Source organism: Rhododendron vialii, chromosome 6a, assembly GCF_030253575.1.
Source record: "Rhododendron vialii isolate Sample 1 chromosome 6a, ASM3025357v1".
Classification (NCBI taxonomy): domain Eukaryota; kingdom Viridiplantae; phylum Streptophyta; class Magnoliopsida; order Ericales; family Ericaceae; genus Rhododendron; species Rhododendron vialii.
In genome coordinates this window covers 20,637,052-20,663,530 of record NC_080562.1, presented here as the reverse complement: position 1 = coordinate 20,663,530, position 26,479 = coordinate 20,637,052, and the positions used below count along the sequence as shown (strand labels likewise).

The 26,479-nt window shown below is 38.4% G+C and overlaps 3 protein-coding genes across 3 annotated transcripts; 2 read left to right on the top strand and 1 right to left on the bottom strand.

Annotated features, from left to right (window-relative positions):
- Positions 1 to 2,764: 2,764 nt before the first annotated feature.
- On the top strand, positions 2,765 to 11,429 carry LOC131330537 (polyadenylate-binding protein 3-like). The gene is made up of 7 exons (XM_058364157.1): positions 2,765 to 3,224; positions 6,090 to 6,868; positions 6,994 to 7,071; positions 7,172 to 7,261; positions 9,159 to 9,458; positions 10,384 to 10,578; positions 10,889 to 11,429. The coding sequence occupies exons 1-7, from the start codon at positions 2,945 to 2,947 to the stop codon at positions 11,108 to 11,110; spliced, it is 1,944 nt and encodes a 647-aa protein (XP_058220140.1). The 5' UTR covers positions 2,765 to 2,944; the 3' UTR covers positions 11,111 to 11,429.
- A 719-nt stretch (positions 11,430 to 12,148) lies between these two features.
- On the bottom strand, positions 12,149 to 13,850 carry LOC131328471 (uncharacterized). Its single transcript, XM_058361412.1, has 3 exons — positions 13,457 to 13,850; positions 13,175 to 13,330; positions 12,149 to 12,642 (listed from the first exon to the last, which is right to left on the bottom strand). The coding sequence occupies exons 1-3, from the start codon at positions 13,758 to 13,760 to the stop codon at positions 12,149 to 12,151; spliced, it is 954 nt and encodes a 317-aa protein (XP_058217395.1). The 5' UTR covers positions 13,761 to 13,850.
- A 5,656-nt stretch (positions 13,851 to 19,506) lies between these two features.
- Positions 19,507 to 26,413, top strand: LOC131330538 (uncharacterized). Its single transcript, XM_058364158.1, has 3 exons — positions 19,507 to 19,907; positions 24,613 to 24,777; positions 26,054 to 26,413. Exons 1-3 carry the CDS (start codon positions 19,584 to 19,586, stop codon positions 26,150 to 26,152), a joined length of 588 nt encoding a protein of 195 aa, XP_058220141.1. The 5' UTR covers positions 19,507 to 19,583; the 3' UTR covers positions 26,153 to 26,413.
- Positions 26,414 to 26,479: the final 66 nt, after the last annotated feature.

The following is a 26,479-nucleotide window of genomic DNA, read 5'->3' as shown; positions in this document are numbered from 1 at the left end:
AACACAAAGGGGGTAAGTGATAGGAGTAGTAGACTAAGGGGGTAAGGTGCATGATTTTTTAGATGAAGGGGGTAAAGTGAAAATTATGATAGTTCAAGGGAGGGCTGATATCACAACAACGTAATTCGTTATTACGAGTGAATAAGCTCAAATTCAAGTAGTTTAGTTCATTTTATCTGACCTATTGAGTTCCGCTTAATTTTTAGGACCTTTTAGAAGTTTTGTTCTTATTCAAAAAAATCGCGTCTTGTACCAAATTTTTATGGATTATTGATTCATCTCGATGAAAAGTGACACGTTTTAGCTTAAAAGTTAATATTTCCAAAAATATTTGAGTAAAAGTAAACTTAAGCTTTTGTTCTTTCTTTCTCTTGCTCCTCCTTAAGGGGGTTTTCCTGCCCTTGTTGAGTGGTTATAAGGTAGCTCCCTCATTCTCTTTCATTGAAAAACCCAAAAAAGTGTATTTTTACCCAAATATTTTAGGAAATATCAACTTTTAAGCTAAAACATGTCACTTTCATCGAGACGAATCAATAATCCACAAAAATTTGGTGCAAAACTAACAAATTAACGCGATTTTTTTTTAAGTAAGGACAAAACTCACTTTTTGCTTGGTGGCTAAAAAAGAGGAAGAATCAATGAAAATAACCAGCTCCATGGTTAAATGCATTGAGTATAAGAGACTTAAAATGGGTTAAACGATGGAGTGGGTACAAACCAATTTCCACGGAAGCTAATTTTTCAGTTTTCCATAACTCCTGAAGTCGCTGCCCTTGTTAAAAAGAACTAAACTCAATTTTGCCCTAAATTCAATTTGCAGTAATGTAACTAATGTTGCATGAAAGCATATTCTCATAAAAATAGCAGGTTTTGTAAATGAAGTAAAAGAAAAATGAACTTATTTTCATGTACAAGTTTCTGTTGAAAATAACCAATTGGCAAGAAAACTAGAAAGGGGAACTTATAGCAAACCGCCTTGAACTATCACCCAGTTACACATTGCCCCATTTAACTATTAAATCCAACACCTAACCTCCTTGAACTATTCATAATTGGAATCCCCTTAACTCTATTAACAGATTGAAGGAAGTTATGTGATTGCCCTTAACCAGATTCTGTAGTTACCCTTACCCAGATTCCATGGCCACTAGGCCCACCACCAAAATCCCATCCCCCCCCAATCCTACCCCATCCTTGGCGCAACCACTTCACCTTCCTCCACAGCCACCACCGCTTCCACAACTAGGTCTCCCATCCTCTCCACCCCCACCACCCATCCCTCACCATCCAAGTCAAACGGTCTCCTTAGCCCCTTCCCCATCCACCATCGACCCACCCCAATCCCAATCACCACCGACCCCCCTCCAAATTGTAACCTCATCTATATTACCTCCGGGCCTAACCCAACTCGTTAATTTGTCCAAGAGTGGTTTCATCAACCTAGCTGATGGCATAGCTGATGGCAAAGAGTACATTCTGAAAGGATAAAAGCTTCTAGACGGGCTCAAATATGAAAATCTGATAGTCCGTTATCTTCCATTTTTAGGAAATTGTCTCCGACGAGTCGGCATTCCGACGACGATTACAATTTCCCAGTGACGGTGACGCAGCGGAGAACTAGCCTGGTAGTGAAATAGATCTCCAAGAGTACCAAGTCAACAAGGTTGAGTCCTCGGGGAGAGCCGTGCGTCGATGTCACATCTTCTCAAACCGATGATTAGGGAAGCAGCATATCATAATGCGGGGAGGCCGTCGGGTCATGGCGGAGACCACGCGACACTCTTGAACACATGGGAGGAGGGTCACTGGGAAGAAGGGTTGGGAAATTATCAGAGAGAGAGAGAGAGAGAACTGCAATTCAGAGAACGAGAGAGGCAAAGCTACATCGCTTTACAAGGGTTTTTTTCATTTAGAAGGGGGAGATGAGGGCAAAATAGTCCAAAATTGAGTTCCAGTCATGGTGGAACCACTTTCCATCCAAATCTTTAACAGATTGAAAACGGCAAGCCTCGTGTGTCTAGCAAATCATAAATAAATGGGGTTAAGTATTGGGTTTAATAGTTAAAGGGGCAATATGTAACTAGGTGATAGTTCAAGGGGGTTTAATATAATTTCCCCAACTAGAAATCTCTCTCTCTTCCTATCTAATGCAGCGAGTACGGGATTAGAGCAACCATACCAGCCTCTTTAAATTTTGAACCAAATTGCATCTTAAAAACTCACTTTATTACTTTAGCTATTCACTTTTAGAATGTCTACTGTATCAGACTTTTTATTTTTACTCTCTACTCAATTAAATATTCATACTTTTTATATTTTCTTCATTTATTCCCACATTTCTCTACTCAATTAATAGTTAAAAGGGTGAATAGTGACTCTTTAAAACAAAAGGTCACCGTAGCAAAGTTATTTATTTTGCAAAGTAAAGAGGAAGGAAGAGAGGCTGGTGCAGAGCATTTTTTGTCAATTTTCTCATTTTTGCTTTTTACTTTAGTTTAGAAAGTTGTTTAAAGAGTCACGTGCGGATGCCATTACGACCCACCCTTTAGTTTAATTCTGCTAACAGGAACACAACATCGACCAAGCACGATACTTTATTAAATAAGTACTTAGTAATTCCACGTCACCAATAAAATACCACACGTGCGCGTTCTCAAACGCTGCCTCAGTCCTAAGGAACAGTCCCCAACCCCTCTCTCTCTCTCCCTCTCTCTCTCGCTCGCTCTCACACATATATATACTTATCACACACACACACACACACACACACATAGATACATACTTGTTACTACTGGGTTACTCTGAATCTCTGATCATCAAATCAAACCAAAATCCCAAAAAAAGGAAACTCAAAAAATCAACCCTTAATTAAAAAATTACAAAATCACAAACCCTTCACCCTAGATAATAATAAATCATTCGTTTTCGTTGCATTGACAGAGCAATGGCGGCGGCGGCACAGCAAAATCATGCGGTGGAGGCGGCGGCGGCGGCGACGCCTCCTCCGACGCCGCACATGGTGGCAGGGCAAAACGGCAGAGGAGGAGTATTATACCCTAATGCGTCGCTGTACGTGGGGGATCTGGAGCAGAGCGTGGTGGAAGGGCACCTGTACGATCTGTTCAACCAGGTGGCCCAAGTGGTGTCTGTTAGGGTTTGTAGGGATCAGGCCCGTCGAACCTCTCTCGGCTACGCTTATGTCAATTTCTCCAACTCACAAGATGGTTTGCCTCCACCCATTGCCTGCCTTCTTCTCCTTTTGTTTTTTTATTTATTATCAATAATAATAATCTTGTCTTACTTTTGAAACAGAGAGCAGTCACTATGTACTGCTATCATCATATATAATAGTAATAGTAGCGATTTAGATTTAGTGCGCGGACATGCACACATTTGTTTATATGTACATACACATATGGGAATGGGACCTAGTTATAGATCAGTGGTCCCCAAAACAGACACACTTGATGCTACACCGATACCCCGATACACAATTTCTAAAAGGGTAAAAGGAAGGACACGCTGGGAGCATTTCAAGAAAATGAATTTCCTACTTTTTTATTACTATATATACAGAACGGCCTTCATTCAAAGTTGTACGGTGTGTATGAAGTTGTACGGTGTGTGTATATATGGGGCGACCATTCGCAGCTTCGTATTTTCTCCCTTAGTTCATTACATTTCGGTAAATAGTTGTTGAAAATCATACATAACATTTCGGTAAATAACATTTCGGTAAATAGCTGTTGAAAACAAGATTATATTTCGGTAACTACATGTCGAAAATATATTCAACCTTCGGTAAACAATTGCCGAACATACATTTTTGGTAAATAGCTATTGAAAAAAATATTATATTTCGGTAATTGTATGCTGAAAATGTATTTCAATTTCGGTATAGTTGTGTTGTATTATATCATTCACAGAAGTATTCCAACAAAGGCTCGGTTTGGTTTGGTTAGTATCAAGGAGTTCACGAAGCTTTACAAAAGCTTTAACTAGAGCATACTATTTCATTCAACATGGTTTTGTGGTCAGCAAGTTATAGAGTGTTCCTAGAGTTTTCCCTGAGTGTCTAAGAGAACCAAATTCGTAAAAATTTAAGACGCTTTCAATTTAGGGGTCAGACACTTCTTCGGAGAATTTCCGTTTCAGACAAGTGTTTGATACGAGTGCGTGACCTCTAACAAAGTGTTTGTGCTTCATAGATCTTGATACTATTCTAAACTGTTGCAAGAAAAATGAGGAGAGGGGTTTTGATTTTCGCAGTTGATGCGAAAAATAAAAAGGGTGCTTTTACCAAAACTCATAGTAAGGGGTAATTGGTGAGCATATTTCCAACTTTAGAGAAGGTAAACAAAATAGATTTGTAGCATACGGGTACAAGTGTAACCAAACAAATTGAGGAGAGGGCCTGTAGATAAAAGCCCATTGCTGATTGGTTTTAATTTATTCAAATGTTGATTCGAAAACATGTAGTGTCCTGATCATAACAATGATTCATCTCTTATCTCTGAGTGTAAATATTTGTACATGTACTTACTACTAAAGCATTTCTTTTGATGTGCCGGCTCTGTAGGAAGAGTTGATTTGATTTTTCCACAATATTGTGTTACAGTGGATGCGCACTATAGATTTTGTGTTTTGACAGTACAGAATTGCTTTGAAGAGTTTTGCAAAGTGAATTTTTACAAAAGGAGTACTTAATTAGTTGACTCTTTAGACTGGTTCATTAGGAAAATAGATGGTTGAATCATGAATGTTGTTTATTCTGAGTGATATCTATTTTCCGATCTAGTCTTCAGGAAATTTCAGTACTAAATAACCGTTTTCCAGGATTGTGAGATTTGATTTTTGGAAGAGAAATTTGGACATACAATTCTGTTTATTATTTGGTCACAAAATTTTCTCTATAAGATTGTTTGTAGTCGTGTCTTCTGTGTTGGGGTGTGTGCGTTTAGTTTATTGGATTTTGATTTTATTATTAGACTTGGGGCTGGTGTCGCACAAACTGATGACTCCGGGATTTTATTCTTGTCGTATCATTTAAAAATGCTATAGCAAGTTGCACTTATCAATATGTCATATTTATCACATATTTTCAAGAAATTCATATAACCAAATAAGTGTATCATGTCCATAACAAAAGATGGATTAATTTGTATAGGTTAAATGCTACAGTTATTCCAACGAGTTTTGACAATGTGCTGCAAACGTGTAGCATCAGGCTGCTTAAGAGTATCTTTTTAGTGGGACCTTGTCGACAAAAACGTTTACCATTGTTTAATGCTTCCTCAACTTCAGTAACTCCTGTAGATCAAAGGATACCTTGTCTCTTACAATAACCTCTAGTAATATTCACAAAATTGGTAAGCAAGCAAAGGACTGAAAAAAAAAAAATCCCTTTTTCCTTTTTTTTACCCTAGAAACCCTGAGTAGTGTACATAATATCCTATGAAAGAAATAAGGACAAATGACAAGTCTTTAAGAATTAGGGGGAAGTATAAATGTGTTGATCCCTCTTGTGATTGTTTTCATTCCAGTGGATTCTTACAAAACCACAGCCTTGGCTGTGGCGTTGCCCCTAGTCAAATGTTATTTGAAAAATACACGTCACCCTTAGTTACTAAAATCACCCCGTCACACCCCTTGAAGGCTCATCACTATTCAATTCACCTAAGGAGTTCATACTTAAAGAACTGTCCAAATTGTAAAATGGTGTGTGTTGAACCTTTAAATGAATATATATTTATCTTGTCTCATTTGTATTAAAATGCGCACAACATAAACATGAGATGCTTATCATTTTGCAAGATACATATCATATTTTAAGTTCCCTGTGATTTTTCCTCATTTAACTCTGGAACCTTTTTATGAATAATATTTATCTTGTCTAATTTGCATTGAAAAGCATGCACACAACATAAGCATTAGAGACATAGCTTTTTGCAAGTAATACTTGTTTTTATATTCTCATTTCGCTATTGCATCATAAGTATTGCTGGCCTGTGATGTTTCAGTATGCTATTTTGCAACAAGTTTGGGGGCCTAGTCTAGATTTTATCTTCTTTGTAATCTGAAAATTGCAGCCGCTACTGCCCGGGAGCTTTTGAATTTCACGCCTGTCAATGGGAAACCAATCCGCATTATGTATTCTCATCGGGATCCTAGTACTCGTAAAAGCGGATTTGCTAACGTGTTCATTAAGAACTTGGACACATCCATAGATAACAAGGCATTGCACGACACATTTGCTGCCTTTGGCACTGTGCTTTCTTGCAAGGTAGCCCTTGACACCAATGGGCAATCAAAAGGCTATGGGTTTGTGCAATTTGATCAAGACGAAGCTGCACAAAATGCCATTAAGCGGCTAAATGGCATGTTAATTAATGATAAACAAGTTTATGTTGGCCTTTTTGTTCGTAACCAGGAGAGGAATCGAGGAAATGGATCGCCAAAGTTCACTAATGTTTATGTGAAAAATTTGTCTGAAACCACCAATGATGAGGACCTCAAGATTATCTTTGGCAAGTATGGCCCCATCACCAGTGCAGTTGTTATGAGGGATGCAAATGGGACATCAAGATGTTTTGGTTTTGTAAATTTCCAGAACCCTGATGCTGCTGTTGCTGCAGTAGAGAACTTGAACGGGACCTCTTTGACTGATGACAAAGTTTTGTATGTGGGAAAGGCTCAAAGGAAATTCGAGAGGGATGCAGAGTTGAGAGCCAAATTTGAACAAGAAAGAAGTAGTAGATTTGAAAAATTACAAGGTGCTAATCTATACATCAAAAATCTCGACGACAGCATAAATGATGAAAAGCTAAAGGAGTTATTCTCTGAGTTTGGAAACATTACATCGTGCAAGGTATATCTGGCTCAAGTGAAATTCCTGTTGTTGTCTTGGATAAACTTTCTCCTCTCTTTTGCCTATATTTATTTGATTTCTGGTGAGGAATTCTTTTGATTTACGTTTTGCAACAATTTTGTCAGGTCATGCTTGATGCACAAGGGGCCAATAAGGGTTCTGGTTTTGTGGCTTTTTCTAACCCTGAGGAAGCTACAAGAGCTGTAAGTTGTTCTCTTTTAGCCACTAGTGCTCTTCTTTGTTTCGACCTCATAGTTTGTCTGGTACGTGGATGGAATGTTGACTAATATCCATATTCTTCAGTTGAATGCAATGAATGGCAAGATGATTGGACAGAAACCGCTGTATGTCGCCGTGGCCCAGCGAAAAGAAGAAAGGAGGGCGCATTTGCAGGTGATTTTTATTCATTGCCCCATTTCCAAGTATTGTAATAGTAATTCCTATATTTCTCTCTTGAGTGGGTGGTCATGTGTATAGCGCACGTGTGGCAGTGGGAAGTGATGCATATAGTGATTCTTCTATCATTGGAAGATATGATGTTGAAAGCGATACTGCTTTCCTATGAAGCATGGATTACCAATACGGAATATGGAAACAGGCCATACGGCGAGATGAGAGAATCTAAAAAAATAATATATGGGTGCAGCGATACATTATTAGATTAAAAAGTACTTTTATAATTCGTTAGCATCCTATTACGTATGCATGCAATAGTGTTGTAATACATCGTGATAAGCCATTTTATTTTTTGTTATGCAATAGTGTTGTATGCAAAGTCTACTTGGTTAGTTGTTTAATAAAGTAAGTCCAGTGTTATGGAATATGTAATTACTCAATAAGAATATGTGAAAAACTATAAGAAAAATATGATACATCTCAATATGTCTTCCTCTTGGAAGTAAGTTCTAGAATCAAACATTCTCTTTATCCCTTCAAAATTCATTGTAATTCTAATAATACTATGCAAGAAGTGTCAAAATCCTAATTTCATGAAAGCAATGGTGGATCCAGGACTTCCACACAGAGGGGTCACCTTTCGTGCATAACTTTGAAAAAAAAAAATCACGGTCCAATATAACGAGAAGATAAAATGTTTAAACATTCTTCATTAAGCAAAAAGTTCAAATTTAAAACATTATGAAATTTGAAGCATAACTTTCAATTTTGCATTCAGAATTTAAGACCCTAAGCACTGAATGAATTTTGAAGAAAAGTTTAATAATTGTGTGCTCAGTAATGGTATCCTCGTGATTACCTTTTTAAGATTTTTTTGTAATCATAGTTGAACCGTAGATATTTCTAGAGCTTATTGAGAAGAGTATTCATACAATGAAATTCCTAGCAATTAATACTTCTATAAAATAGAGCACTGGACAAAGATATATTTTTGATCGAGGAAGTTAAGCACATTGATTAAGGGGTTGTATTTCATACTTTTTGAGACTTATAAGGTGACAAATTTGATATTTTGTAAATGTCAATGGGGTTATAGTACAATTTTTGAGGGGCTAAATGAACTATATCTTAGACTAATAGGGGTAAAATTGCAAGAGTAGAAAAGTCAGGGGGGTCACGTGACCCTTGTGGGCACAACGTGGATCTGCCCCTGCATGAAAGTTCTGATCGGTGAACTAAAGTATCCGATAGTTCCAAAGTAAAGAAAATCTTGTTTTATATTGCAGATACTTGTAGGATACATATCCAGGAGTATCGAATACATATGTGTATGGCTCCAATCTAGAAGTGTCAGTGTTTCATAGCTGGGAACTCAGTTATGGGTATCCAGTATCGAATACAAATGTGTACGGCTCCAATCAGAGAAGTATCTGTATCCAGTATGGATAGAAGTGTCCGTGCTTCATAGCTGGGAACTCAGATACAGTTGCTTATAATCGCTGTTTTCTTGAATTACTTGCGATTGTTCAACCATAATAACAATTTCTTTATACGGTCTCCATATGCTTTGAATTTGGAAAAAGTTCAATTTCCTGTTTTCAGAATATTTCATAAGCATCGATATGGAACCAATTGTGCATGGTTGAGCATTTGCATGGTTGATTGCATTTTTCTGTAGGCATACTTTTTCACCCATTGTTTCGGAACCCTTACAGTTCTTATGGTTCTTACCGTTGTCCTGTTATTAATGCATTTGATCACTTTCATCTTCAACTTTCCCTTGTTTTTGAACCAATAAAATAGTAACTGTGCCTCCCTCATTAGTCTGATATTTGTTTCATGATACATATGATCTATTTTCTTGTGTCAAGTATTCTTTTGGTGGTTTTTTCAGGCACATTTTGCTCAATTACGATCATCAGGTGGCATAGTACCTTTGCCTACCGGGATGCCTGGATTTCACCCTGGGGTTCCTAGGCTTGCTCCTCAGCAGTTGTACTTTGGTCAAGGAACACCTGGTATGCTACCTCCTCAGCCTGCCGGCTTTGGCTTCCAGCAGCAACCCTTGCCCAGTATGCGCCCAGGTATTGCTCCCAACTTCATTATGCCCATCCAAGTTCAGAGGCAAGCACAAACTGGACACCGAGTGGGCGGCAGGAGAGGGGGCAACCCTCATCAAATGCAGCAGCATCAGGTGTGAGTTTTTTCGATGTCACTAGTAAATTTTTTCAACTCGTCCCTGCTTCATCTTGTTTAAGCATTTGGTATAATTATGCTTCAATCATTTGTACGATGGGCAATCACTTTGATAATCAAGTATATTTTTCTTGCAGTGTAAAACATGCAAACAGTTCTGTTATACTTGATGATTGTCTTGCTTTTTACCAATATATGTTCCCTTCTTACATTGAATCCTATGTAATGCAACCTATGAAGCACCGACACCTCTAGAGGTCGATGTTTCGCAGTGTCCGGACACGGGGACATCTCGGGGACACGTACGGGACACGCCATAATTTAATATAAATTTTTGAGGGGGACACCGATGGGGACACGGTGGGGTCAAAGTGTAATTTTTTTAAATGTCAAACTGTAATTTTTTAAATTTTGGGTGTCAAATTGTAATTTTTCAATAGGGTTGTATTGAACATATAGACATCTTGTTTTGTTTGAATGGTATTGGAACTATGGATTTATCGTTTTGTCCACATTTTCCCATTTAAATTTGGAAAAAAAATTGAAAAAAAATATAAACAAATAAAGAAATATACACGTGGCGTGTCCCCCGCTGTGTCCGTGTCCGTGCATTATAGAATGCAACAATGACGAGTAAAATGCCATAGCTCCTTTCTTGTAAGGCTTCTTTTGTTGTAAGTGTCAAATACAAAAACGAAAGTTTGCTCTTTGTACTTTGAATCTTCTTTGATTCCACTTTGCTTCTCATATTTGTTGTGGAGCCTAATGTGACAAATACCCAGGGATTGACTGTGAATCTAAGTATCCATGTCCTCTAGATAAAATACCTTACTTGCTCTTTCTTTTTAAGTTCCTGATGTAAGGATTACATTCATTACTGCCCCCTCACTAATCGTGTGATTTTTATTGGTTTTTAAATTTAGTGGATGCATCGCAGCTCCAACCAAGGGCTAAGATATGTAGCCAATGGCCGAAATGGGATGGACTCGTCCATGGTTCCTCAAGGTCTTATGTCTCCAGTAATGCCTTCGCCGTACGATGTTCAGCGTAATGGGCCTGTGCCCATGTCAACTCTTGCTTCTACCTTGGCTTCTGCAACTCCAGAAAATCAGCGCATGGTGAGGTCTTTTCTCCTCTTCTCCTTTAATAGTAATTTTGTCGTAAAAGAAAATATAACAAACTGAAGAGGCTGAGTTTATTTTTGGAAAAAGGAAAGGTGAAGGAAATCATAAGAAGATGACAAAGTGAAGATGTTATATTTATTTTTGTTCCCCGTTATTTTTGTTTTGGTCCGCAAATTCATGATCCAAAGTCAGAATGATGACCTTCCGAGGCAAAGGAGATGAAAATTATGTATTTACGTGGGATGATAGGAGTTTTGTTGGCCACTAATCCTGTACTGTTGTTATATTGTGGTCAAAATGACAGATGCTGGGGGAACAGCTATATCCGCTGGTGGAGCGACTAGAGCGTGATCATGCTGGGAAAGTGACTGGCATGCTGCTCGAGATGGATCAGACTGAGGTGCTCCATTTGATCGAGTCTCCAGATTCCCTGAAGAAGAAAGTGTCTGAGGCTTTGGATGTTTTGCGTGCATCATCAGGATCTGATGTTAGTGATCATCTAGGCTCATTGGCCTTAAATGATTGAAGCGGGCCCAATTTGGCGCGCTACATTCATCCCTTCATTTGTGATCTGGTGACCATTTTTTTCTATAGGGCTTGACTCTGGGTTTTTTTTTTTTTCTCAATAAGGCAATTCTGGTTTTTTTCCCCACTATATTCAAGTTTTTAAAGTAGGACTGCTCATTCTTTTTAGGTTACTGACTTGGCTTGAGGGATTTTGAAGACCTGGGATTACTAGGATCATTATCTTTACTTTCAGTTTGGTTAGACTCAGTATTTTTATTTTATTTTAGGTATCAGATGTTGAATGGTATTATTTTTTACTTTTATAAGTTATTCACCAATTCTTTTGCTCATAAACTATTCTTAACCATTTGTGATACCTTTAGGTGTCGTTCCGCTTTCTTTTTAAATCTTTTTTTTAAAAAAGAAGATAATTTTAAGCTCAGATATAATAAAAATAAAAATAAAAAATTTAATTTTTTTTGCACCGTTTAAAAAATCTCAATGAGATCTATCAAACAAGATTCATATTGGTAGAAAAATTATTTGCATAAACACATGATTTTTGAGCTTGAAATTACCTTCATTTTCTAAAAGTTCCTTTTTTTAGAATCCGGAACACCCCGTCTAGCCTCCAGTTCTGGAAAACAAATGCCCTGGAATCATATCCTTGCTGTCCACAGGTGATACCATCTCCAAGGTTGTAGAAGCGGTTTCTTTATTTTCAGTTCTTGGAAGTTGGAACAAAGAAAACAAACAAGCCATACTTACTGGAGATCTCGTGTTCTATCTTTGCTAGCAATGCCCCGTCTCACTTGTTATGCGGGTGCAGATTTTCTAAGTGGGTTCATGTTCCAAGGACGGATTCCGGTGTACCAAAGAAAATAAGAAAAAAATCAAGGCAAACTCGGACCATTAGAGCACGATAAAACAAGGCATTTTCCAAGGCCATGCGGCTGTTTCTCAGTTGCAGAGATGTACGGAACATGAAACAAAACACGAAAGGCAGAGAAGAACAACAAACAAAACATGAAAGGCAGAAGAACCACAAACAGTGAGCTCATAGGAAATCAGGGTGGATGTCTTCTTCTACACTTTGGTCATATAGTTTGGCATCGAATACACAATCATCCCATTTCCCTTTGTTATCTGCGAATTCTCTCCCAATTTTTAGGTGCAAGTCACCCTCATCGTCATCTTCTGTAATGTAACTGCCCCATTTTGAAGCTCCTTTCATCATTCTTAGCTGAGATTTCCGTGGCCCCTTATCTTCAGAGTCTTTGTTATTGTCTTGGATAATGTACGCACCCCATTTAGTAGAAGACACTTTGGCTGTCGTGGGATGGCATGCTGTCGTGCGATGGCATGCCCTCGATTCAGCAAAACCGTCCTCCACAAGTTGCTTGGCGTAAGTTCTTCGGTTTGAATCCCCTTTGGCCAAACTCCGCCATGGTCCCTCGGCTGCGGAGATGCCTTCCTCAGACTGTGACTTGTAATCAAACCTCTTGGAAGCCCAATTAGCTGTTGTTGGATCAATTTTTCCTGGCTCCTTACCTGCAATAGTTAGAAAAAACCGTGAGCAAGGGTGACATATTTGGCAGGAAAAAAAAAAGGTGAAGTTATTTCTGTTCTCTCTTACCCCAGATTATTGTTTCAACGCGATATAGGCAGTATAAAGCCAGCTATGTTTCTCTCTTAACTACGCGTGATTTGATTGTTAAACAAAAAAGGAAGTAGAAGAAAATCAGTCCTAACTTCCAAGTAATTGCCTCGACAAAGACAGCTGGAAATGGACCTAAAAAAGCCATTTAGACTTGATTATAAGAATTTAGGCATAAGTGACATCATGTGTTAGATTAATGACGACATATCAGATGGATCACCAAATTGAGAAATGGTAATTCATTCTGTATTACTTATATTACCTCATCTCATGTCAATGTAGCCTCTGCTTGGGAGAAGTAGTTTCCGTGACTCGAATCAGTGATGCCCCAAATAATTGTCCTTTCTTTTGGAGAAATGTAACAACAGATGTTATAATGAGCAAATATGAGTATTAATTAGCACATTGAGCAGCACGTATTACCTTTGTTGAAATTTCTCTTTTGAAAAACAAGCCTAAAGCCTCTTTCACCATCTTGTGGGGTACCAAATCCACTCGAATCTGCATTCAATTTTGGTTTTTTGACCAATTTCTTGGGGGGCAACTCTGTCACAATCCTCGGTCCGAACACATCCTCTTCTGCACCTCAAATTAAATTCATCAAAAACATTCACAACGATCAAAAATTTAATCCAAAATTACGCAAACAGACAGCAAAAATCCATATACGTCAAAGCAAATTACTCGTAACATGAATTTCTCTACCTTGTTCCTCTTCTTCTTGGCCATCGTGAATATCCTTGGGATCAACATACTTGCTCCAGTCAGACCTTCTCTTCTTGTCATTGCTGCTCCGTGGCTGATCGTCGGTATGTTCCGGAATCAGATCTAGGGTTTCATTTGTGCGTTGTTGTTCGAATTGGCAGGGGAACATGTTAAAGGTCTGAACAAATTTGCAAACGTCTTTGGCTATGAAACCTTGGGCAAACACCTTCCACACGGACTGCTTCTCGTTGCAGACCACGCAGGTCCACTTGTTGCTGCTCTTCTTTTGTTGCTTCACCTGCATGTGTCAATCGTACTAATCACAATCACCACCCTAAAACTTCTATACACAACACAATACACTTAGATATCTAGAGAGAGAGAGAGAGAGAGAGAGAGAGAGAGAGATATTTTCCTGCATGGTGGAGCATTGGAAACATTGAACGGCGATGAAGATGGTGGACATTGTTGGGGTTTTGAAATGTGTTCGGCGGTGAATCAGTGATCGATTGCTCTCTCCGTCAGTGGTAATTGAGTTCTATTGTGGCACTTTTCTTTTCTTTTTTTGATTTTTGATCATTTGGCGCCAAAATTTAACTCGAATTTTGTTCTACAACTATATAATATTACTCTGTTCGGCTTCTCGATCCGAGTCCAATGGACCTTGGGCTTGTAGTCCAATGGGGTTTGAAGTTAATAAAAGCGGCACCAATATTCTGGGACTTTTTGAAGCCAGCCCCATTTTTTCTCTGTCTAGCTGTCTAGACCCATCTTTTGTCAAACATAACTTGCGTTGACTTTAACATTAGGAAAAATTATCCAATACGGATGGAATATTACATTATAGTGTCTCGTATTCTTTGTTAGGGATTTCAGAAACAAATTGATATTTTTGGTGGAGTATTGTTTGAAGACCATCAAATAATATCTTCTAATCCTAAAATTTTCTTTCTCGCTCTATAACAGTCACATGTTTACACGTTCATGTACATGTCCTTATATACACATACATAAATATGTGTAGATCATATATATAGCTAAACTTTTAAACAATTATCACTATTGTTGCACACATCTGATTTTAAAAAAAAATACATATTTTAAAACCTACTCGCTGAGATTTTTCAAATAAGATTCATTTTGAATGTGAAATTATGTACACATAAAAAACTTAATTTATAGCCCTGAAGAATTCACACTTTTCAAATGCAAAATTCACACCCCCTCTGTACAATCAACTTCCCAAATACACAATTCACATACCTAAAATACAGAATTCACACCCTCTTATAATGTTCAACTCACACCCTTGTTATGAACAATTCATACCCATACAAAAACAATTCACATCCCATATATCGCACAATTTACACCCCACTATAAGAGACAATTCACATCCCCTTAAATTCATACTGTATACAATTCACACCCCTTGTTGTACACAAGTCATGCCCTATACAACAATTCACACCTCCTACTGTTATACCTAATGATCATGTCGATATACTACAATTCACATTCATATACAATAATTCAACCCCCTGCACAATTCACTCTCCAAAATATAGAACCGCAAAGGATCCAATTACCATTCAGGAAGCCTAGCTTTCCAAGTAAGAATATCAAAACCTCTCAAATCAGAAGCGGTTAATGTGTGAGCTACACCATTTGCTGATTTCGAATAAATAGAAAACTCACAAACCCGAAAACCAACTTTGCGCCAATAGTCTTACGACTTCAATCTATGTGGTACATTGTCTTTTATCCCTAGAATCTACACAATCTGTGACGGGTCCCCTTCCACAATAATTAAATCCATTCCTAGCTCCAAAGCAAATAACAAAGCACCTCGACATGCCAAAGCTTCAGCGCAAAGAATAAATGACACTACCCCCAAATTTATTGAGCGAGCCGCAATAAACTTTCCATTGTCGTCCCGGATCATAACTCTAGCACCCGCCTTTGGTCCCTCATCTCGATTTGCCCACGCCCCATAAAAATTGATCTTAACATGTCCATTGGCTGGACATGACCACCTGTTTTTCACAATTGCTGCAATCTGTCCAAGCTGCACATACCCGATTCTCCTCTACGTTCACACTTGCCTTGATAAATTCTTCCCCCTCCCTAATTGCCATATACACAGTCTATTGAGGATCTGGACTTCCCCCATTGAACAACACCTCGTTCCTACACTTCCATATTCTCCATAACATCATTGGTATCAAAGTCAGCATAGCATCTCCTCCCTCCCTTTCCTTCCATCGATCAATCAAGCAATCAATCAAATGAAGCAAGAATAGATGAACTCTCAAATATACTACATATGGAATGCACACCCAATCGGTGACATCCTCCACATGGATAGATGCTTCATTTGTCGATATAACAAATAAGATCACCCCAAGCGTAGAGTATAAGCGTCCAATTGAAGCATAATAATCCTGAAGACTGGGATCGTACCCACGGGAATAATTAGTACGGCTTTACTGGATTTGTAGAAGTAAGCAAGGTTTTCGGCTTTTAGGTAGCCACCTTTGTTTTACGTGTGCTGTGGAAAGTAAAAAGGCTAAATCAAACGGAAATAAACTAGGATAAAAAGCAGGTTAGGTCTAGGAATTACTAACATCCACGACTCGAGTTAAATCACATTTTCACTCAATTACACGGTTTAAGATACTCAATCAAGGTTCCTAAACCGGAAGGTAAGATGGTTCAATTACCAAGCTAGCTCTAGAATTTATTTAGCAAACACCTCGAGCGACAGAGCTCCAAGCATCATGTATGGTAAGTAGGCTCGCTCTTATCTACACATGATCAATGAGGTTAACACCTTAGCAATTTGACAAATAAATCCGAACTACACATCGATTTTCGAACCAAAGATTCAACTTTATTGGTGAAAAATGCAATTTTTGTTCAAGCCAGGAGGTGCTAATCACCCCATTACCTAACATTGAAAAACTACTCATTCATATCTAGAAAGATAAAAGTAAGCAAAAATCTAGCTAGCATATTTGAAATAACAACACTTGAAGAAAATTAGATTAAACGATAGATCGGAGAAGCGGCTACAACTTTAATGAAGACAAAAACAACAAAACTAAATTAACTAAGGCAAAAAATGAAATTTCAAAGCTGGAAAAATGAAGAACAATTCAAAAAGTAAGCAAATCTAATTCTAGATCTAAAAATGTGCAATCCCCCCTGGTGCAATGTGACATCACGTCTTTTATATCCTTCAAGGTATGCGCACAGAATATCCCAAAAGATGCTCCAAAGATCCCCTCCGAAGTCCTCGGTACCGATAGAGAACATGGTACACTGTTGTGCTAAGGGGCTCGGTATCGATAGACTTAAAAAGATGGTACCGATACCGAGCTTCACTTGACTGTCTTCATAAACTACTCGGTACCGATGGATTAAAACCCATGGTACCAATAGCGAGCACCTAACTTCAACACATGCCTCTTGATCCTTGGCTTGCATTCTCGAGCTGACGGGTCACCTTTCGGTCCTTGAATTCTTTGGCTTGAATTCTGATGACTTCGTTCTTGGTCATTTTTTGAATCTTGAATTTCCTTGACAAGCTTTGGGCTTAAAAATTCCTGTTTTGAACGGTTTCTCTACAAAACGAAATTCAAATACCTTACGAGCAAAAGTAATTAAAACAACTAATTAAACGATTAACTTAAACTAATCTAGAGATTTAGCGCACCCTACATTGCATTTACCGGGTGCTTATCAATAGAGCAAATCGGCAATCCAAAAACAAATGGGAAAAAGTTTCACATATTATCCCTAGAGCAAATCTTGAGTAACTTTCCTCCTAAACAAATTATCCTTAATTGAAATTATCCCATTGATGCACTTGAACACAAAATGTTTCAACTTATTTGGTATTCGAAGAGACCAGTCTTTATTCCATACCTTTTTATCCTTATTCCTCATGCTGGGGATAGCCTGCACCAGACTCACACCCTCTACTTGCAAGACTGATTGCACAACCTCTACTTTCCATTGGCACGTCACCAGATCAATCAAGTCACTAACCCGCATCTCCCTCCTCTCCTTTGATACCCTAATTGGTTTATATCTTTGGAATCCACGGATCGAGTGCCTTGCCCACTCTCCAATTCACCCCATCCATAAGAAACTTCTTTCCCTTCTAGAATGCTACGCTAAGTCCAGGATGGATTGATGCCCAGATTTGCTTCCAAGAAAGATGAGTGCAGGAAATATTTAGCTTTTAGCAGTCTATGAATAAGAGTCCCTTCAATAGTCAGTAACTCTTGGAGATAGCTTTCAAAACATGATTCTTCATACCCAAGCACACATTGCATGCACGCTATTGCCCAACGTTTGAACCTGAAAATGATGAAGGGTTGAGCTACACTAGCCCATTAGGAAAATCTTCTACCAATTCTATATGCAAATATGAAGACAAGTGCAATGGAATGAAAGACATGGAGAATATGGTTCAATCGACAGAGACACAATCAACCCTCAACTCTTTCTATGATAGAATGATTGGTACGTTCTACGAAGTTAAGCAATGTCCAAGATGACACGTAGATAAAGTGTTAAGATGCAACAAGTAAGTCAACATTCATTTTGATTCAATCTGTTGTATGTCACAATCTCAAGTAAACATACAGTTCAAGATACGACATGTACTACCGATGTCAACTACACCACACTCCATCTTACGTCACATTTGGCTGTATTTTCACGCCTTGCGTTACAGCATAAACACTCCCAATATTATTGTATTTTCATCTGTTGCGTTACGGTGAACTCCATCTACTTGGGTCACCGTATTGACCCTTGCATTACGAGAGCCACTCGAGTCTCCGTATTACCACTCCTTGTGTTACAGGACTTCCCTATTTCAATCCCCAACTCACACACACACACTATCAATCAATATGCAAGCAAACAACATTCCTACATTCACATTCTTACACTTATCATCATACAATACGATACCAATGTTGTAAACATGCTACATTTATCCACCACATACGATCAAGCACACAAGAGACATTTCACTATGGTTTTAATCGAGTAATCTTCTATTCTTTCTTTAATAATGAAAGTCCAACGGAACGAGAATGACTTAGGTTAACCAACGAAATTCAAATAACCATGCTTGAAATAGGTTATGAGGTGTCCAAAAGGGGCTAGAAGCGATCGGGGCTCAAAACAATCAAGATATCACAAAGTGGCTCAAAACTGTTTAGAAAGGATGGGGATGGGGGATCGATCCACAAACAACACAGAAAAATCCAAACAGCAAGGGGATTGATCCCCTTGCACAAGGGTATTAACAGATTTTCGAGATACAAAGGGTGATGATCCAAGCTCGAATACTACACCAAATTAACATATTCACACATAGAGAAGGAGAAGAAGTCCCTACCTCAAGCAAAGACCAAAATCCACGCGATTCAAGCAAGCCCTAGCTCCAAGAACTCCAAAATAGACCAAGATCTTTCCTCTGAGCTCAAACCAACGAAACTCAAGTTTAAGAACGTGATTGTAAGGTTTAATGGAGGTGGATCTTGTGAGTGTTTGGGTGAAAGAGTGAGGTTTCAAGTGAGAGAGGTAGAGAGAGAAGAGAGGGAGCTATGAGATGAGAGAGATATAGGTGGAGATATATTATCTCCTACAACCCCTCCTGTTACTGGCACACTTATGCAAATTACACAACCAATTCCTCTCCTAACAATTCCATCACTTGAGTCCCCAAATCTTAAAACCACAACATTATTCATAGTCTCCTCAATTTCTATCATTCATATAACCTTTTAATAATTAAAATTTATACGGATCTTTACATTGATCCAATTAAATTGGTACGGACTGCAATATTCAAACTGTCATCAATCTGATTTTTTCAATTCAATTTGGCTGACTGAAGTTATCAGTTGGACCAATTTGGTAAGAAAATCAAATTTGAAGATCAAAAGAGTTGCAATTAATATTTAGAAAACGAAAAGGAGACTCGAGTGAAACTAGAAGTACCATTTCTATAATTTCCCTAGAAATTTTTTGTCAATTGCAAAGCTGCCCTATCCCTCCCTCCTCTCCTCTTCTCTTCCTCCACTCTAAAACCAGATTCACGATGGGGGCTTTGGACGACGACATAGAGAGCGTCCTCTATTCCTCCGAAGAAATCTCAAGGCGAGTCTCGGAGCTCGCTTCTCAGATCACCGCTGATTTGGATAATAACAACACCAACAATACAGAGTCGTCTCCGCCTGTGGTCGTGGTTGGCGTCGCCACCGGGGCGTTTCTGTTCCTTGCCGACCTCGTCAGGAACATCAAACTTCCCGTCACCGTTGACTTCATTCGAGCCGAATCTTATGGCTCCGGAACTGTGTCCAGCGGTGATCCTAGGATTTCATCCGATTTGAAGATGGATATTCTCGGGAAGCACGTCATTTTGGTATTTTTCGTCATCTAATCTATTTACTTCTAAACTGTTTGATACCTCGATTTATTTGGATAGTCGTTGTTGCTGTGATTCGTTTTGTTTGCTATTCGGCAAAAGTCCGGTAACATTATTTGTACTCTGTTTTGTGGGGTTCATTGTGAATATTTAAGAGCAATTCCAAGGGATGTATCAAATTTCTACACCAGGACTCGCCAAACTTGAACTTCTTAACTACTTAGTTGATGATGTGACGATTTGAAGAGTGAGAAATCACTATTCAAGTCTGAAGAGTGAGAGAGCTGCACCAAAATAATGTAGCAAGTTTACTACATCCCTTGGAACGCCTTTTGCTGACATGGCACTACAAATTTGGTTTCCTTTTGGTTTTGCTACCTTCTTTGGAGATGCTCTAAGGTTTTGGTGGAGTTCCTGTTGCTGGGATCATCCGCAACCGCAAACCTAAATAAAATTCCATGAGTTTTATAATGAAAATAACTTTTGTAGCTTGTTTGGTTCAATTGCTTTTTTCAATCATCGTTTTGTCTCATTTTTTAAGAAATATTGCTTTTTTTTCGCCAAGAAGCTATTAGTTTGGCTGGCTGGCTGGCTCCAGACACTGAACACCACTATTTTACTGTTTTGATGTTTTTTCTCCCAAGGTTAACTTTACTAGAAAAGCTACAAACGACTGTGATTGAATAAAGAGATCATAGGAAAGAACTTGAACCCTTTGCAATATTGATGAGTGTTAGAAAGAAATTATTGTGCAATTCCGCTCATGTTCTACTATCATATGAGGTAATTATTGGTGTGAAATATAGAGCAATAAGATTATTACGGCATAATACTCGTAAATTTAACCTCACAGCTTTCACACTCCGGTGTCTCTTCGGAAAATGATGATAAATATTACAAGATAGTAAGGAAAAACAAATCAATTTACTGGAGATCACAGAACTCCACGACAAATGCAATGCCAAAAAAGGGAGAATTACCTAAAAGAGGCACTGATTAAGACTATTCACCACGTTAATGGTGCACAGTCTAAAATTACCTAAAAGATGACGTCTCCAAAAAGAACAAGGAATACATGACATGCCCACTTAAAATGACCCTTTTACCCATAGTAAAAGCCCTAATTTTTTTGAAACACATCCTCCTCCTCCTCTCTCGCCAACAGGTTTGTCTCCTCTCTTTGCAACAGGACTCTCTCTCTCTCTCTCTCTCTCTCTCTCTCTCTCTCTCTCTCTCTCTCTCTCTCGTAGGCCCATGGCACATTTGATGACCTCCACAAGAATTTTCTTATCACTCCACCCATTCCACCACCGATCACCACTCACCACAACATCTCTCTCTCCCGATTGCGTAGCTATTTCTCTGCCCGTATAGACAAAACGTGCACGCACATGTCTATGTAAGTATATCCATATTCCCATATAAACAAAACCCATGTCCTATTAGTCATGAAATTAGTTCGTTGTTATGAATACAAAGGATTTGGAACGCTTCCCTGTTTTGGTACTTGGAATGACTAATTAATTTTAGGAAATCGAGTGTGTATTGATTGTGGGTTTTGATTTATGTGAATTGAATCGTGGGTCTTGTAATTTCAATCAAAATAGGTTTGAATTTGTGTTCTTCTAAATCTTGATTTGAACAACTCTATATCTTTTATACCCGAGTAGTCCTTTATAATCAAATAGACTTTACTAATACCCAACGTGGTCCTTTACAATCAATAACTTGCTCTTTTATACTTCGGTCAATCATATGGGACAAGATTCTCTCAAATAATATAACTTGGTTCATGTTAAAAAAAAGATTGGTCATTTACTAATACCGGACGTTGTCCTTTATAATTAAGCACTTGCTCTTTTATACCTCAAACTATAGTCAATCATTTGGGACAAGGTTCATGACTTTGTCCATGTTAAAAGAAATATTGTTCTTTACTAATACCCAATACAATCTTTTATAATTAATGACCTTCTCTTTTATACATCAGACAATAGGAATAAGATTCTCTCAGAAAATATAACATGGTACATGTTAACAGAAAAATTTATTTTGCGTTAATGTTTATTTGAATTATTGATTCGTCCTGATTGGGCGTATAAAAAAGTTAAAAAAAAAAAAAAAATTGTCCAAAATTATATTTTTTTGAATAAAGTAAAAAATAATCTAAAACATATTCAAGCCCCGTTTTGCACTAACAAAAACCACTAAAAACTTAACATATTTAACCATCTCGTTTTCATCAACTCAATAACTTTTTTGTCATCTCCCATTCAAGCTCAATCAACATTGTCTGAGCTATAAAATAGCTAGTCATTAGTTATAAAGGACTACGTCAGATGTTAGTGAGGAACAATTTTTTGTTCACATGGGCCAAGTCATATTTTATGAGAGAACCTTATCTCATACGATCGATCATTGTAATGGCAAATCTAAGGGCACATGAGGGTAGAAGTAAGAGGAGTCATCTCCCATTGAAGCTCAACCAACATTGTATGAGGTATATAAGAGCAAATCATTAATTATAAAGAGTACGTCGGGTATGAGTGTTGACCAATCTTTCTGTTCACATTGACTAAGTCATATATTCTGAGAGAACCTCGTCCCCTATGATTTACTATTGTTTTGCATCGTTCAAAAGATCTCAATGAGTACTTTCAAATGGTGCAAAAAGGTTCCAAAAAAGTTTATGAAAAAAATACAATTTTTTTGAAAATCAAAATGACACGACTTTACATAGGGAGCATTTAAATTGGAACGGAGGGAGTATTTTCTTCTTCTTCTTCTTCTTCTTCTTCTTCTTCTTCCCGTTTCCTCCTTCCCATTCCAGATCTCTCTCTCCCATATTTTACGCTTTCTTCGTCGAAATCGTCGACGGACCCCGGTATGCGTACATCACTGTAGAAAACAAATCACAGAGTTTCAAAGTTTTCTCCGTCGAAATCCCCTCTAATGTTGACACCCAACCATAACGAGGGTATGGTTTATTTGAATTCTTTGAATTGGAGGACCCATTTCCATAAACAATTTTGAGGGACTGTAAAGCATGACCCATTTCCATTCTCACAGACCGGAGAGAGAGAGAGAGAGAGAGTATGGAAAAAAATAAAGAATGGGATTGCTGGTGAACAGTAGAGATGTGTTCGACTGGGGCAAGAGGAGAAGGGAAAAAGGGCTTTTGGTAGGAAATCCAAACATCATTTTGATGTAAGGGCAAAATGGTCCTGTCAAGACATGTTAACTAGGGGTGGCAAATTGAACCCAAACCCATTAACAAACCCAGACCCATCAACTAGAAAATAGACCCAACCCAACCCATTTATTAGTTGGGTAAGAATGGGTTCAAACCCAGCTAACCCAGTATTAGTTGGGTCATAATTGGGCATCAATTGGGTCAACTTAAATAACCCAATGGGCAATGAAAGTAACCCACCAAATTTCATCTCTTAATTGGTCTATTTTCCAAACACCCATCAATTGGTCTCTTTTCCCTCTCTCTCTCTCTCTCTCTCCCCCCTGCGCCCCCCCTCTCTCTCTCTCTCTCTCTCCCCGCTGGTCTTTTTTCCCTCCCTCTCTCTCTCCCCCCCGCCCCCCCCCCCCCCCCTCTCTCTCTCTCTCTCTCTCTCTCTCTCTCCTGCTGGTCTCTTTTCCCTCTCTCTCTCTCTCCCCTCGCTGGTCCGAATTAAAAATCAATTGTGATCGGTAACAATTATTTTCACCAGTCAAAATTGAAAACACATCTCATCCATTAATTGCGCAAATGGACCCTTGAAATTGTGCTCCGCCGTGAATAAATTTCTTTCATGGTAGTCCCGCAAAGGGTTTGGATTAAAAAATTGACTTATTTTTTTGTCCTTATTCAAATTTTTTTTTCATTTTTTTTGTTTTTTGTCATCTTTTTTTGACTTATTAATTTATTTTGATGAGAGGAATCGAAAAAGTAAAAAAATTTGATCGGAACTTAGAATTTTTTGAATAAAGACAAAAAAAAATCAATAAGACAAAAAAAATTACTTATTCTCGTCTTTTTGAAAAAATTTATGAGTTTCGATCATAATTTTTTTTTACTTTTCTAATTTTTCGACCATAATTTTTAGTATATATGTAATTGGGTTAATGGGCGGGTCGGGTTTGCTTTAAAATAAATGGGTCGGGTTGGGTATGGGTAATTAAACTCATAGTTAATGGGTCTAAATCGGTCAATGACCCATTAAAGACCCAACCCACTAACAACTTACCCAATTTGACCCAAACCCGCCCGTTTGCCACCCCTAATGTTAACCATGTCTATTGGTCATTAAAATAGTAGTTAACATGTATAGGTAAATTATAAACTAGGGACCATGTATTGGTGATTAACCCCAGTCCACGCCTCCGGTGGGTAATTTTCCCTTCCAAAAAATGGTTTTACACCCCCAGCTGCTGCTATTGGAGATTGTATCAACAAAGTTCTCTATCTATTCTACAAGTTGGATGCTAGGTTGTCCAAATTACCACATAGGGTCATGAGTTATGGGTCTTGGTGTTATAGTTGTATCTTTGTTTCCTATTTAGTGTGTGATATTATTCCTCTGAAATATAGGGTCATGAGTTATGGGTCTTGGTGTTATAGTTGTATCTTTGTTTCCTATTTAGTGTGTGATATTATTCCTCTGAAATATAAGTTACACTCCATGTACATGTATTTGGGATCGTGGCTCAGGTTGAGGACATTGTTGATACGGGGAACACTTTGTCTTGTCTCATTGCTCACTTGAAATCCAAAGGAGCGTCATCCATATCAGTTTGCACTTTTCTTGATAAACCGGCGAGACGGAAAGTTAATTTTGAGCTTGTTGGTGAAGGAAAGTATTATTGTGGCTTTGAGGTAATCTCTCTATCATGTTTGGGGACCAATTTGTTTGCCTTTGTTAATCCCAATATATTGGCTTGATGCTGGTTCAGAATTCGTTTGACTTTTTGTTTCCTTTGCAAGTATAGTAATTGCTGAAATCACCTACTAGTACCATATTTGCATACCAAGGATGTGAACTCTTACATTTCTTGACTAAAGAAGGAAAAGTACGATGTATCAGCTATCTTATGGTTTGCTGCCTCATCGTATGGTTTGCTAGTGTTATTTTGCTAGTCTTATGGCTTGATTTAGTTAGGTAATTTGGGAGTCACAAAACTGATGGTCGGATAGGCTGTACAGATGCCTCCTCATGTTTATGTATTGTAAACGCATATATTGCATATCAGCCTACATGTCTATGACTTCACACGTGTAAGGTCCATGTGGCTTAGTCACTCCGAGTGGGTTTAAGGGAGTGCTGGCATTTAGTATGTGCTAAGTCTTGGACTTCATCATTATGAAGGTCAATTTTTGCCATCCCATCGGATAAGGAGTCTGTAATATTTATGTTTTCAATGTCATGGTGATCAAACGGTGTAACTTTACTGTTGTGATCATACCCCGTATCTCATAACTTTGTATACTGTGGTTACCCTTCAAGCATTGCTTCATTAGTGCGATAGATGTACCATGTAGCACCAAAACCTTGGGTGAGAGGCGCGGCCACTTTCGGGGCCAGATAAGGAGGTTCCACATAGACACCACACTCCACGCAGGTCAAGCTGCCTTGGGTAGGTCCAATTGAAAGATAAAGCAGAGATGGAAAGAAAGAGAGAAGCTGAGCTCTACTCGGGAACTTCCAAAGGACTGTGCCTCCGGCCTAGTAACAGTTCAAACTAGAAAAGTCTTTGAAAGCCTGAAGCTTCCAAAAAGGATGGTGTTCTTGAATCTTGGACTGTTAGTTATGGCCACCTGATCACTTTCTATGTATGACATAAATTGACGGCATTCTCGTTGAAGTCTTCACTTAAGCCACACGCATTAGTTCTCTCTCTCGGCTTGAAGGCTTCACCTCTCCTGTCACTCTCTCGAGTGTTCGGTTCCTCGGACGAGTATACTTCTGAATTGCGCCGTGGCGAATGCACTCTCAACAGCTATACTGCTTCATTTGGGCTAGGATGTAGGATTTGTATGTTTCCTATTAGTAGATATCCAAAAGTTCTTTAAATTAGGTTTCCTTTCAAGTTGAATTATGTCATGGTATCATATTTTTGTTTGCAAAAGTTACCTTTTCTTTTCGTCTTTGCAGTGCCCGGATTATTTTGTTGTGGGCTATGGACTGGACTTAGCTGAATTATACAGGAATTTGCCTTATGTTGGGGTCTTGAAGCCGGAAATGTACAAGTGAATTCTGCTGTCGCTTCATATCTGTGAAATAAATGTTCACTTGGTTTAGGGTCCCATGGTCTATATGGATGAACCTACTCATACCAATGATTAAATCAGCTGTGAATTACCCACTGCAATTTGGGATTTCTTTCATTCTCCCTTCTTTTTTGGTGTTTCTGTAACTGTCCCGTGGGACTGTCTTGTTTATTTTGGAGAATGTTACAGTTCTTCTGTCGAAGAATGAGGGACGGGATATAATGGATCAATTGTTGTTCTGCTATTATTATGGCACAATTTTGGTAGTATAAGCCTATTTTTCCTATGTTCAGGAAGAAAAATAAAACGA

Excerpts from the sequence above, each read along its gene's own strand:
- LOC131330538 (XM_058364158.1), top strand. The coding sequence starts at position 19,584 with ATGGGGGCTTTGGACGACGACATAGAGAGCGTCCTCTATTCCTCCGAA. Across the intron at positions 19,908-24,612 it reads TCGGGAAGCACGTCATTTTG|GTTGAGGACATTGTTGATAC; the intron begins GTATTTTTCGTC and ends ATCGTGGCTCAG. Across the intron at positions 24,778-26,053 it reads AGTATTATTGTGGCTTTGAG|TGCCCGGATTATTTTGTTGT; the intron begins GTAATCTCTCTA and ends TCGTCTTTGCAG.
- LOC131328471 (XM_058361412.1), bottom strand. The coding sequence starts at position 13,760 with ATGCAGGTGAAGCAACAAAAGAAGAGCAGCAACAAGTGGACCTGCGTG. Across the intron at positions 13,331-13,456 it reads CCAAGAAGAAGAGGAACAAG|AAGAGGATGTGTTCGGACCG; the intron begins GTAGAGAAATTC and ends TTTGAGGTGCAG. Across the intron at positions 12,643-13,174 it reads AAAGAGAAATTTCAACAAAG|GTAAGGAGCCAGGAAAAATT; the intron begins GTAATACGTGCT and ends TAACTATTGCAG.
- LOC131330537 (XM_058364157.1), top strand. The coding sequence starts at position 2,945 with ATGGCGGCGGCGGCACAGCAAAATCATGCGGTGGAGGCGGCGGCGGCG. Across the intron at positions 3,225-6,089 it reads TTTCTCCAACTCACAAGATG|CCGCTACTGCCCGGGAGCTT; the intron begins GTTTGCCTCCAC and ends TGAAAATTGCAG. Across the intron at positions 7,262-9,158 it reads AAAGGAGGGCGCATTTGCAG|GCACATTTTGCTCAATTACG; the intron begins GTGATTTTTATT and ends TGGTTTTTTCAG.